The sequence below is a fragment of the Pelophylax lessonae genome, assembly GCF_965119305.1.
Source record: "Pelophylax lessonae genome assembly, chromosome: 7".
NCBI lineage: Eukaryota > Metazoa > Chordata > Amphibia > Anura > Ranidae > Pelophylax > Pelophylax lessonae.
In genome coordinates, this window is record NC_138774.1 from 238839307 (window position 1) to 238852828 (window position 13522).

At 45.0% G+C, this 13522-nt stretch overlaps 1 protein-coding gene across 1 annotated transcript; it reads left to right on the forward strand.

Moving 5' to 3' along the window:
* The first annotated feature begins 4371 nt into the window (after nucleotides 1–4371).
* NUDT16 (nudix hydrolase 16) lies at nucleotides 4372–12738 on the forward strand. Its single transcript, XM_082264294.1, has 3 exons — nucleotides 4372–4608; nucleotides 9746–10018; nucleotides 12347–12738. The coding sequence occupies exons 1-3, from the start codon at nucleotides 4432–4434 to the stop codon at nucleotides 12533–12535; spliced, it is 639 nt and encodes a 212-aa protein (XP_082120420.1). The 5' UTR covers nucleotides 4372–4431; the 3' UTR covers nucleotides 12536–12738.
* The last annotated feature ends 784 nt before the right edge of the window (nucleotides 12739–13522 follow it).

A 13522-nucleotide genomic window follows, 5' to 3' on the forward strand; every position in this document is an offset into this window, starting at 1 on the left:
AATTTCTAATAGACCCCCCCTTAAGGAGTGGCCTCCGAACACTCCATCATGCCCCACCACTGGGGTCTGGAGGCTGGCCAAGAACCCCGCCGCTGGGGTCAGATTTGTAAAGAGATACAACACTGAAGGCTTACCATTCTTAAAAGCAGCCTGCGTCAAAATGCAAGGACACTACATACAAACTGAAAGCTTAATACCAGAGTCCTTAATCTGTGCAGGTACCCTGATGCCAGGATATCCCATCACAACCAAACCTTCTCCTGCTCTATTGCTAGAGGCTACTTTACATTTTACCAGCCACTCAGATCTATCCAAGGCAAGGATTACCCAACATTGGTCACCAAATGCACCAGGGATTGCAGAGATGACACCAGGGTCAGGACAAGGTTCACATGGAATTCTGCCCTTTCTCATGTTCAGAGTGGATATCTGGACCTCCTGGCCTTGGCATAACAGGATCAGCTGGCTGCGAAAAGAACTTGGGACAGGCAACAGTAGAGATCCTAACCCACACAGACAACCCATTTTAGCCACATAACACTGGAACTTCAGAAGCCTCGGACACATCAGCAGGTGGGAGCTTAACCCAGTCAACAGGGTTCAGCTTAACAGCAAGTAGTGAAATGGCTTAGTCCGGCTGGGCAGCGGGCCAGGAATCAGCATAGTCTGGGTGGGTGGCAGCCTGGGAATTAGCATTGTCCAGCTGGGGGCAGCCCGGGAATAAGCATAGTCTGGCTGGGGGGGCAGCCCGGATATTAGCATAGTCTGGCTGGATGGGCAGCCCGGATATTAGCATAGTCTGGCTGGGGGGCAGCCTGTGAATTAGCATATTCTGGCTGGGGGGCAGCCCGGGAATCAGCATAGTCCAGCTGGGCGGCTGGCAGCAGATCACAAGCATGCTTGGCAGAAGGCAGCAGGTCACCAGCGGCAGGGTTGGCAGCAGACGGCAGGTCACCAGCGGCAGACTTTGTAGCGGACAGCAGGTCACCAGTGCAGGCTCAGCAGCAGACAAATTCAATCCTAACAATTTGGTGGATTCAGGGCTTCGAAGCCCATCATAATCTCCCATGGAGATGTCATTCAGGGCTTCACCACCAGTCATAAACTTTCCCACGGAGATAACATTCAGGACTTCACCGCCCGTCATAAACTCTCCCACTGAGATGTCATTCAGGGCTTCACAGCCCGTCATACACACTCTCCCATGGAGATGTAATTATAAGAATCCAATGCAAATGGTGTTTTTTTTTTCTCCTAGCCTATAACACCAGCCAATTGTTTAAGCTGAAGAAAGGATGTTCACAAATGTTCCCCAGCAGCTAAAGGCGTGCTCCTTATTGGCTTTCCTTCGCTCACTTGTGAAAGAGAATGTTTGGAAAAGCATTTGGTCCATTACTTGCATTAGAGGCTTCAGGGCTTAAGAGCCGTCATAAACTCTCCCACAGAGATGTAAATATAGGGATCCAATGCAAATGGTGGTTGTGTCTTCCTGGCCAATCGATAGACCTGAAGTCATTTTGTTTGGAGGAATCAGGGCTTCAGAGCCCATCATAAATTCACCCATGTGGGGGTCTGTCTCTTAGTGCCATGAGGAATGATGTCTTCTAGTAATTGGGTGGATTCATTAGAATACAGCTAGTCTTCCATCAGAGGCGTAACTAGAACCTTCAGGGCCCCGATGCAAGAAACCATGAAGGGCCCCCCAGACTCCTGGCCGGGGCCCTTCCCTTCAAGCCCGGGGCTCTTCCCACTAATCCTGGGGCTCTTTAATCTCATTGCATGGCCTTTTATTATGGTCCCGCATCAGGATCCTTTCACAAGTTCTGCAGTGGGCCCCCTTCCAGCAATCTTGGGGCCTCCCCACAGTGGTGAAATGCCAGGGCCCGGTCGCAAGTGTGACCTTTGAGATCCTAGAAGTTCACCCACTGGTTTGCTACCGGGCCCCCTGGAGCATGGGGCCCGGTAGCGATTGCAACCCCTGCAACCCCTGTAGTTACGCCCCTGTCTTCCATTAATGTACTCAATGGCAATGATTAGCTTTCTGGACCATAATTGGCCAGGGGCTTTGATGGTCAACAGTCCATCATATAGAAGTTGAAATTCGAATTGTGAGAGGAGAGAAATTATGTGAGTGTTTATTAAAGGAAATGTTCATCATCAACAAGACAATCGAAGTAAAATTGGGGGAAAAAAGACTGACAGATGTAAGGCTCCATGTACACGGGACGTTGTAAATGGCCGTTTAGGAGCAGTTGGGCGTTTTTTTTAGAAGCCCCTGAACCCACCTACATGTTATCTTATCTGTCCATGTACACAGGGTCGTTTACAGTCATTTGCAGGCAGTTGAGTTCAGGGACGTTTTTTGGAACGCAATTATTTGCGTTCGAACATGTGTATCCCGGCATTTCAGATGCAAAAACGCGACCTAATGCGATGACCGGCGTTTAGCGTTCGCGTTTTTCCATTTTAAAGGGGAATAATTTTTTTGACCTCTAGGAACGGTTCTAAACGCAAACGCCTGCAAACGCCCGCTAAACACGGGTACAAACGCGACCTAACGGCTGTTTCAAACGTCCTAAAAATTCCAGCATTCAAAGGGACTTTTAACACCGTCCCGTGTACATGGAGCCTAAGACGCTTTCCAGAACATTCTGTTCCTCACGCTCTATGCCCTGCGGCGAATCTCGGGTTCCTCTGATATAAGGAAGATCTGGAAATCCGAGAATAGTTGGCTCTTCGTTTACAAAGCCAATGAGGAATAGCTGCTGTCTGGTCCAGAATTGAGGGGCCTGGATGGTCAACGTTCCATAATTGGGTACGGAAAACTATTTCTGTATGAGAAGAGAGAAATTACATTTAACAAGGGCTTACTAAAGAAAATGTTCTGAATTGGAAAAAAAAAAAAGCTAAAAAATGATTTCTCCAGGTAATAAAAAAAATAGTAAAAGTGAGGGAAAAGATGAGAGAAATGAGACACTTACCTTGTATATGCTTTTTATGTTTTTTTTAGCACATCATGTTATATATGTTTTATATATGTTTTTTTATATATGTTTTTGTATATGTTTTTTTATATATGTTTTTATATATGTTTTATCATGTTATATATATGTTTTTTATATGTTTTGATTTACAAGCGCTGTATTATTATAATTTTATTTTTTTTAGGTGTATTTAGCACTGGGTGGACAGCAGCTGCGGACATTTTGGAATCACATACACATAGCGCGAGTATTTATACGTTTTTTAATGGGTGAAAACTCTTACCTGTTGTAGATGGGCCATCCTCCCTATTATTTGGTGGATAACAGTTATTACGTTGTAAACGGACAGTATTCTGTTTCGGCATCCTGCTAACATTAGATATATGTACAGAAATGTGCAAAAGCAAAAGAACAAAAGCAATGCAAAATATCGCTGGGAGTGAATTCTCAGAAATGCGCACAGTATCACTTCTCTTTGGCGACTGCTGAACATTTCAACTGCAGGCTATTTACCCTCTCCTCATTATAACATCACACGCGCCCAACTGCCACTTTTTTTTTTAACTTTATTAGTTTGTGATTTAAACATTTTTTTCTGCTTGCTTTCAACTTAGGTGTGAATGCAGGCTGAAGGAAGCAAGATCTGGGGGTTGTTTACACCACAATCTCTGCAGTCACTGTGCGTTTCTGCATGTGTCTTTAGATGTGTTTAATTGCGTTTACACAATTCCATGCACATTTGCATTTTTTGGTCATTTGTGTGCATTTATAGTGTGTTTGTATTTTGTACAATATTTTTTTCATTTGTTCCAAATTATTTTGCTTTACTAAATTGCGTTTACACAGGTTTTGTGCACGTTCATGTGTGGTTTGCATGCATTTGCCTTCATTTGCAGTGCGTTTGCATCGCTTTATTATAATAATCTTTTCATGTATTTATTTATATATTTTTTTCACTAAATTGCCTTTGCACGCATTCATTTGCCATGCGTTCTGGAAAAATGCAGCATACTGTACAGCGTGAAACCTTACGGTTATATGTTATGTCCATTTTTCATTGCATTAAAAATAAGCCGGGGGTTGTAATTCTTCATTAATTTTGTGAATTTTTATTTATGTATTTTAATAACCGAATTTTGTTGCTCTATGTTTAATTAAAAATAAACATCTGCCCTACCCATACTGTGCCAGTAGGTGGCGATGAGCACAATTTCACTTACCACTTCTGAACAGCCGTTAGTTGGAGCTGTGCACGTGTTAAGCACAGCTGCTGAGCTGCCAGCAGGTGTCGCTGTTTTGGAGCACCGCTCCTCTATCAGCTCCCCCTTCCAGGTCTATTGTTCCGGTCTGTCTATGGTCGCCCTGCGGTCTGATTGGCTGTTCGGACCACGTGAGCGGTGTTTGCGGAAGCGGCTGTGCATGTGTGTGTCGGCAGGGGAGGAGTACGATGGCTCAGGCAGCTCAATCCAACAGAACCCAGCCGGAGGACCGGCCCCGTCCTCGGAATGTGTCCCGAGAGGAGGCCCTGAAGCTGGAGGGATACAGGCACGCCTGCCATGTCATGCTGTATGCGCCGAGCACAGCCAAACTCTTTGACCGTGTCCCCATCAGATACATTGTGCTGGTGAGAGCTGGGGGGCCACAGAGGAGCTGTCCTCTGGGAGGCTGTATATGGGTTTTATATGAGGTTTCCTCTTCACCCCTCTCTGTATCATTATCCCCTATAAAGCGCCCCCTCTGGTTCTGTGAACTCCACCATCTCACTTTGTTTCCATCCCCTCACATTCCTCCTGAGTCCAGGAGTCTTCGGCTTTCTTGATTGGCTGGGCTGAGATGATGTAATTCCGCCGTCTGTACACTGAGCTGCACACGGGTGACAGCCGGGGCCCATTTACACCCAGCGTAGCAGGAACACTGGGTTTTTGTGTGCCTTTTATTTGCTCATTTTCGCGTGAGGCGCCATGGAATGTGCGCCAAGGAAGCGCCCACACCTTGTAGGGGGTAGCGGTTTTAGCTTTTTAATGCTGGCAGTTGTCACATTTGATAGGGCGCTCCCAGAATGCCCTGCATTGGGCCTTCGTGTGCAGTTCATTAAAGCGGAGTTCCACCCAAAAATTGAACTTCCACTTTAAGACCTCATCACCCCCTTACATGCCATGTTTGGTGTGTCATTTTGTTGGGGGGGAGCGGGTACCTAGATTTGACAGGTACCCCCTCACACCTCCGCTCGGGCTGCCTAGGCAGTTTGAGTGGAAGTTCTCCTCTCCCCCTCCCTCCCTGCAATTATCTAGGACACGTCACAGGTCCAAGAAGATTGCCCGTCCACTCAGGAAGCCGCAAGCTGTCCCAGCCGGGTGCCCACACTAGAGATGCCGGCCCGTGGGTAGAAGAGGGGGGAGAACTGAGGCTCCCGCCAGCTTGATCGTTGGACAGGTTACATAGTAGGTGAGGTTGAATAAAGACAATAGTCCATCCAGTTCAACCTGTGTAGGTGTGTGTGGCTGTAATCATCTCACATACCCCTGAATGTTCTGATCCTTGAGATGTACGTCTAAGAGTCTTTTAAATGTAGCCAAACTCCTTGCAGTTACTACCATTTGTGGTGGAGAATTCCACAATCGTATAGCCCTTACTGTAAAAAAAGCCCCCTGCATAGCCTGAGGTTAAATCTCTTCTCCTCTAATCGCATTGTATGGCCTCGTGTCCTCTTGCATTCCTTGGGACTGAACAGTAATTTTTTTACTATGTTGAAATCACCGTTGAGGTATTTATAAATTGCTATCATGGCCCCTCTCGGGTGTCTCCTTTTCAGGGAGAATAAATTAAGTGCTCTACACAATTAAGGTCCTCCAATCCCCATATCAGTATAGTTGCTCTCCTCTGGACTCTCTCCAGCTCCAACACATCCCTCCTGAGGACTGGCGACCAGAACTGGACAGAATACTCCAGATGCGGTCGGACCAGAGTTTTATAAAGTGGAAGGATTATAGTCTTATCTCTGGAATACATCCCTTTCTTTATGCATGCTAATATTCTGTTGGCTTTGGAAGCTGCCGCTTGGCATTGCATGCTGTTGCCTAATCTATCATCAACTAAGACTCCCAGATCTTTCTCCATTTTTTATTCCCCCAAAGGTTCCCCCCCTAACGTGTATTGTGCTTTTATGTTTTTAGTCCCCAAATGCAAAACCTTACACTTCAACACAATTAACCTCATTTTCCATGTAGTTGCCCACTCTGTTATTTTGTTCAGGTCATTCTGTAAGATTTCTGCCTCACGATGTGAAGTTATTGCCCTGCCCAATTTTGTGTCATCTGCAAAAACTGATATTGAGCTACTGACCCCGACCTCAATGCTTTTTATGAATAAATTGAACAAGGTTGGTCCCAGGACTGAGCCTTGGGGGACCCCACTTACCACCCCAGACCAGTCTGAGTATGCGCTGTTTATTACCACCCTTTGGACACGCCTCTTTAACCAATTTTCTATCCAAGAGCAAACCTTGTGGTCAATGCCTGCAGACCTTATTTTATACATTAAGCGTTTGTGGGGAACTGTATCAAACGCCTTAGCGAAATCCAGGTACACCACATCCACTGGTCTCCCCCTATCTAGCTCACAGCTCACCTCCTCGTAGAATGTTAACAGATTGGTTTGACAAGAACACCCTTTTGTAAACCCGTGCTGATTACTGCTGATGATGTTGTTTTCTTTAGCAAACTCTACGATATAGTCCCTTATCATCCCCTCCAGAAGTTTTCATACTATCGATGTCAGACTGACCGGCCTATAATTTCCCAGTATATGCCTCTGCCCTTTTGTGAATATTGGTATCACGTTAGCTTTCCTCCAATCCCCTGGTACATCTCCTGTCAAAATACTATCAGCAAAAATCAGAAACAGTGGTCTAGATAAAACCTTACTGAGTTCTTTGAGTACTCTCGGATGTACGCCATCCGGGCCTGGTAAATTATTTGTGTTAATGTTATCAATCCTTTCCCTGATTTCACCCTCTGTTAGCCATAGCGGCAAGTCCTGTGAAGTACTGCTAACCATACAGTCATGGTCAGGGTACCCCTCCTTTTCTTGTGTAAAGACTGACGAGAAAAAAGCATTAAGCACGGTGGCCTTCTCTGTGTCCTCTGTAACCATCCTCCCCTCATCGTTAATTATGAGTGCGTGTTAAGTCAGCAGATACACTTTTTGTAGCTGCTGACTTTTAATAAACACAAAATCAGGTGGAGCTCCGTCCGCTTTAAACTGATTCTAAAGGAAAGAATAAAAATAACAAACATGTTACCCTTACCTGCTCTGTGTAGTGGTTTTGCACAGAGCAGCCCGATCCTCTTCTGTTTTTGTCTCCTGCTGGTGGTCCTGGTTCCTCTCCCCCGCCAAGTTCCCCCAATAGCCTCTTGCTTGTGGGGGCACTGGAGCTGCGCTCTGTGTGTCTATTCATACACAGCATGTGGCTTGACTTTGCCGCCACTCTTCTCATTGGCTCACTGGCTGTGATTGACAGCAGCAGGAGCCAATGGCTCTCGCTGCTGTATGAGCCAATGAGGAGAGGGAGAACCAGGAAAGCCGCTTCTCTCCTGTATATTGCTGGATCCAGATGGGGGGCTGGAGGAGCAGCACACAAGTTGTTTTTTTTTTTTTTTTTTTTTACCTTGAAAGGAGATGTGCAGCCAAAGCTTGTTTGGCTGTACTTCTTCTATGGATCACAGGAGTGCAGTTTGTTCTGCACTCCTGTGACCCGTTTTTAGCAGAGAGCGGGCTGAAGTTCGCTCTCTGCTGACCTCAGAGTTGGTCCAGGCTCCGTGTCATCATGACCACGGAGTCGGGATCCATCTAGATCCCTGGACTGACACCTGGCTTAGCCTCCCAGCGAGCCGCTGAGAGCCTGAGCCAGCCGCTCCTTCCTCAACAGCCCAGTGCTCCAGTGAGTGAGTGAGGGGGTGGGGGCAGAGCAGAGAGCTGTGACTGACAGCAGCTCTCTGCTTTTGGAGTTGTGAGAACCGAGCAATCGGCAGTGTTCGATCGCTCGGGTTTTAGGTGTAAAGGCGCTGGGGAGAGATGCTGCATCCACCTAGGTAAGTATGACTTACAAAGAACAAAAACCATACTTCTCTTTTAATGCATAAAAACCTTGATCCTTTAGAACCACTTTAAAACAGAACCAAAGTCTCAATACTCGCCTGTCCAGTGGTCTTGTGCCGGTCTTTGGGTCTCTCCATTGGCCAGTGGGGGATGAAGCCACTCCTGCACTTGGAGACCAGACCAGCACTATGTGCGCAGCTCAGTTTACAGTCCCAAAAGAGACAACAAGCAGGCAGGTAGGTAAGGGCATTTTATTGCAGAAGAGACGGTGCACATCTCTTCTTCAAAAAAAAAACCTACCCACTCTGTTTTTTTTTATAGTGGGAATTCAGTGTTTTCCCGCCCTCTGTCCAGATCTGCAGCTCCTCCTGCCCTCTGCACTGCTGACATTTGTTAGTGGGACGGGAGAGGGGACACAGGCTGAATCCTGCCTCTGCCCTGCCAAATGTAGCACTGTGCAGGAGAGGCAGAGAGTGATAGGGGGCACTGTGACGTTGGAGAGAAAAAAGGGGGGGGTGTGATATGACTGCAAGGGGCACTGCAGGAGAGCTGGAGATGATGGAGGCACATACATTGACCACAGTGTCAGGGCTCAGCTGCCATGGTATACCGTGGTCAGTTTACAGAGGGTTGGACATAGCTAGGCAGGATCTGCCAGGTATTTTAGGTAATAGAAGGGGCCAAATTACACAGCACAAGCACTGTGATGTATAATATTCTTTAACAGAAATGGATCAATATTTTTTTTTGTTAACAAACGCTTTAAGCTTTGTTTGAATGGTTGTGCCCCTGTGCGTGGGCCGTGTTTGTCCACACCAGGATGCACACGTGTTCCATGCAGCCTTGTGCAGGCAGTCCCATTCTTGCCAACAGACACAGCTGCTGTACAGGCACAGTCATTGCTCCCAGTTTGATATCCATGCGGTTGCGGAACCCCCAAATGCACAATGTTTGCATTTGGGGCCGTACGCAAACCGCTATCAAATTGGTAGCAGCAGCTGTGTCTCAATTGGCATGAATAGAATTGCTTGCACAGGGATGCACAGAACAATGCATCCCTATGCTAGTATACACGGCCTGCTCATGTAAATGAGGCCTTGATATAACTCAGAATTGATATAGCACCAACACTTTGTTCCCTGCTTTACAAAATTAAAGGGAGACCGAACAATTGCAAAACAATTAGATGCAAGAGGGTTAGGAGGGCCATGGGAGCTTACAATCAAAAAGCAAGAGGGAAGTCATACAGTTACTATTAGGATCATAATTGAGAACTGGTGCATAGCACAATGTACAGAAGCCCATTACCGTTAGTCGCTAGTTCAAGATCCGCTGTATTAAGTTAAGCATTAGAGAGGGTCGGAGGACCTAGGTGGGGTTGCATTGTGTTATGTCCGGATTTAATAAAGTTGGATGTGATCTGATGTCATCAGAGTGCTATTTTCCGCTTTCCTATTGAATTCATAGAGTGTGATTGGACATGCATTGGTCTGCCCTATATTAAATGGTTTAGAATGGCTGGTCTACAGTCAACATCCATAGCAGCATAATCTGAGCTTTTGTACACAATCGTCCACAATTGTAGAGTACTATACTTTTTTTCTTGGCTTTAATCCTTCAGTGGTTTAATTTTGTTGTTTTTCCATTTCTTTTCTTTGTCACAGATGATGATGAGGTTTGATGGTCGCCTTGGTTTTCCAGGGGGATTTGTAGATCTAAGAGATGTTTCATTGGAAGACGGCCTGAATCGGGAACTGCTAGAGGAACTGGGCCCCTATTTTAACACGCTAAAAGTGACAGAACAGGATTATAAGAGTTCTCAGGTCCGAGAGATGCCACAGAAGGCTGTCACACATTTCTTTGCCAAAGAACTAAAAGTAGAAGAGATGGAAGCCATTGAAAAAGAGGCGGTCCATGCAAAAGACCATGGATTAGAGGTGTGTTGAACGTATGAAGTGTTGACCTTTTTCAGCTCCTGTTATGTGGTTTGTCCAAAGAATTTGGTTGGGGGGGGGGGGGGGGGGCTTGCACAGTTTCCAGCGATTTATGAGTGTGTGGCTGAACTTATGAGGCTTCCCAGAATACAGGGAGGATGGCATAGATGTCTACCGTCACTAGTTTTTCAGCCAGGCTGTGGGTAAACTCCCAAGTTTAAAGCTACAAAGGGTTTTTAAAGGGGCCTCTTTACTGCATAGCTTACATGTACTTATGCATAAAAGGTGATATCACATCCTTGCATATAACAAGCAATCCTATGCTAGCTATGCACTTGTACTGTAGATTTCTCCCTTCAGCCCCACGGGCTAAACAAGCAAAATTCCTTGAGTCCCCCATCCACATTAAAGAACAAGGCTGGAAGAATCTGCACTACAAGCAATTGTATTCTAATGCCCACGATTTATAAACTGAAGTTTGTCGAGCTGAGTGGTGCTGACACTACTCAGCTTCTGCAGTAACCGGGTAAAATTCCAGCCATGTATAGCTAACCTTAAGCTGGTGTCAGATGGATCAAAATTCACCCGGTTCAGCAGGGACCGGCTAAATGTTAATCCATGTATGTCAATGCTGGTTCAACAGAAGGTGATCAAAGGTTTCCCTCGATCACCCGACTGCAGTGGAGGGATCCCCACTGTCATAAAACAATGCCCCAGCGGTTAAGATTCTTCTATCCATCCCACTTGTATGGATGGAGGAATCCATTTTGTTTTTTTAAGCCAACTTAAAGCGATAGTAAAACGCACCTAAAGGAAAAAAAAAACCTGCAAGACAATGGCATATTGTGCTAGCATGCTTCACATACTAGCACATTATGAAGTACCTACCTTAGAATGAAGCCCTCCAGCAGCATGCTGTCATCACTGACCGGGCTTCCATCTTCACCTGGTCTTACTTCTAGGTTAGAGTGTTCCGGCCTTCTGATTGGCCGTGCCGCGATAACATCCCTCCTGCGCATGCACATGGCAGTTGTGGTCGCAGCATGGAACTCTGAAGGAATGGCCCAAGCATGGCATTCCGTCAGAGTGCATGCGGCAGTATGAATATCTCCTAAACAATGCAGGTTTAGAAGATATTCACTGTACCAACAGGTAAGCCTTCTTTATAGGCTTACCTGTAGGTACAATTTAAAAATAACACTTTACTACCACTGTATGGTTGCTCCCATTGATGCTTTTGCAGTGCCCTGGTCTGATTACTGATTGAGCACAGGTAGTGTATGTAAACCCTTACCTTGTAAAACAACCCATTCAGTATAAAATAGAAATGAAAGGCAATATATATAATACAGTGATTTAGTTGGATACTTTATCATACAAGTACATGCTACTGCAGGCCCATATCAGGAATATGAAATGTTGGATTTACATATCCTTTATTGGCTGTGAAGCTCCAGCACTTTCCATACATGGAACATGTATAGCCATTGCTGTATAAAGCCATGCCTGAGACATATCAGGCTTTACAGAAAATGAAAAACTCTGTAGGCATAAACACTGCCCAAACTTTGGCATGGCTGAGGGAGGCAATGTAAAGTTCTACAGGGACCTAAAATATCTGATTCTATGGATTTGAGTGGCTTGGCTTGATTCTAAGGCCCCATTCACAGCGGGCAATTAGCCCCAGTGCATTGGGCTCTGGTGTTTAGCTGAGGGCACAGGTGACCAGTCCAGCCCCACTGCCAGCAGCCTGTCAAACTCAGAGTCTGGTGGCTGGCGCACCTAGCAATACAGGCCTTTACGACAGTTGTCAGGGATAAATGCCCAGAATACAAGAACAATACAGTTACATTTAAATAAGCTGCTAAGGCTCAAAGCTTGTTAAATGCTCTTCTGGTTACAGCTTTTTACTTTGGATTAACCCCTTTTATGTCTATAGAACATATGAAAATGTCCTGGATTGAAGTGGGTAAAACTACTTGACAGGTGTAGCCATGGGATTGGAATCATTTCTTACAGCTGGCGATTGGGTGTTCAGTAAAAGTCCATCTGTACGGCTCTACAGCCATCGCTTTTACTGTAGTGAGAAGGGTGTTCTATTGGAAGCTTTATTTTAGTGCATCTTTTCCTGAAAATTTGCATTTGATAACCAGCTATGCAAATATCATGCAACATAAAAAAATTTAAGCTACCACCACTTTATTCTGCAGGGTCTCTGCCTTTATAAAATATATCCTGTTTGGGGTTTCTAGGTAATCTTGTATATGTGAGACACGGTCCCTAAAAATGTCATTCAAGTCTTCTTTTTACATTTTTTATTTTTGTCTTTAGGTAATGGGATTAGTCCGAGTGCCCCTTTATACGTTACGTGATGGTTTTGGAGGTCTTCCGGCCTTTCTTTCAAACAACTTCATTGGAAACTCCAAAAGCCAACTCCTATACGGGCTGCGTTCCCTACGCTTACTACGCGAGGACCACATCCAAGATGCAATATGGTCTAGTCAGAATATTCAGTTTTGATTGTCGGTTGTTCAAGGAGATACAGATAAGATGTCATTGTGGCATGGTTATGGATTAAAAAAAAAAATGATGGTTATGAATATAAAAAAGATTTCTGAATATATCCGTGTCTCTCTGCCTAAGTATATTATGATTGGTCAAAGCACTTCAAAGCTGACCCCAGCTAAAACTGATATTTTCTTTCTTAAGTAGGTGTAATTAGGTTGGTTGATTAAAATGATACTCTAGTGATGCCCCGAGAATATTGTTCAACCTTACCTGAGGTCCTGTAGCCAGTGCAGTGGCATCATACTTCTGTTGCTTGGGTTTTCTATTCATTCCTGTGGAGCTGCCGGTATGGAGAGCCTAAAACCAGGAGGAGGAACACAGCCTCTTCCTTCAGCTAGAACAGCAGGGCATCACCTGCTTAACACTGATATATCTGTATTGGTTGGCTTGGACTCCACTAGATTTATTGGTCCAGAAATCATTTTTATTTTTTAATTTTGGGCAGAGTTGGGTTTTACTGCTTTTTGGGGCTTAATTAGAGAATTTTCACTTCCTATCCTAATGACAATGATTTGACCAGAAAGAGAAAATCTGCAACAAGACACCAGCTACAATAAAATGCTAATTGGGGTTGTAGACTTTCTGTTCCATTCATTTTTTTTTTTTTTTGGCCTGTTTTGTTGGTGGAGATTTTCCATTATCTCCTGCCTGGTGTAACGTCACCCCTACAGGAAGTGTGGGGCAATCGCTCTTATGGAGCCCTGAAAACCAGTAAAAACCCCACGGGGGCTCTAATAAAAAGAAAGAAAAGTTTTGGCTGGACATACAGCTTAAGAATTGTGACTTGATGAAGAATTTAACTATGCTAGTGCTTGAATACATACTACACTCTGTTAATGCAAAAATGCTTTTTTTTTTTTTTTTTTTCAGATTGATTGTTAACATTAATGATTTGGGTTCAGGGCACATTGAATACAGATAATTGTTGGTGTCAAGGAT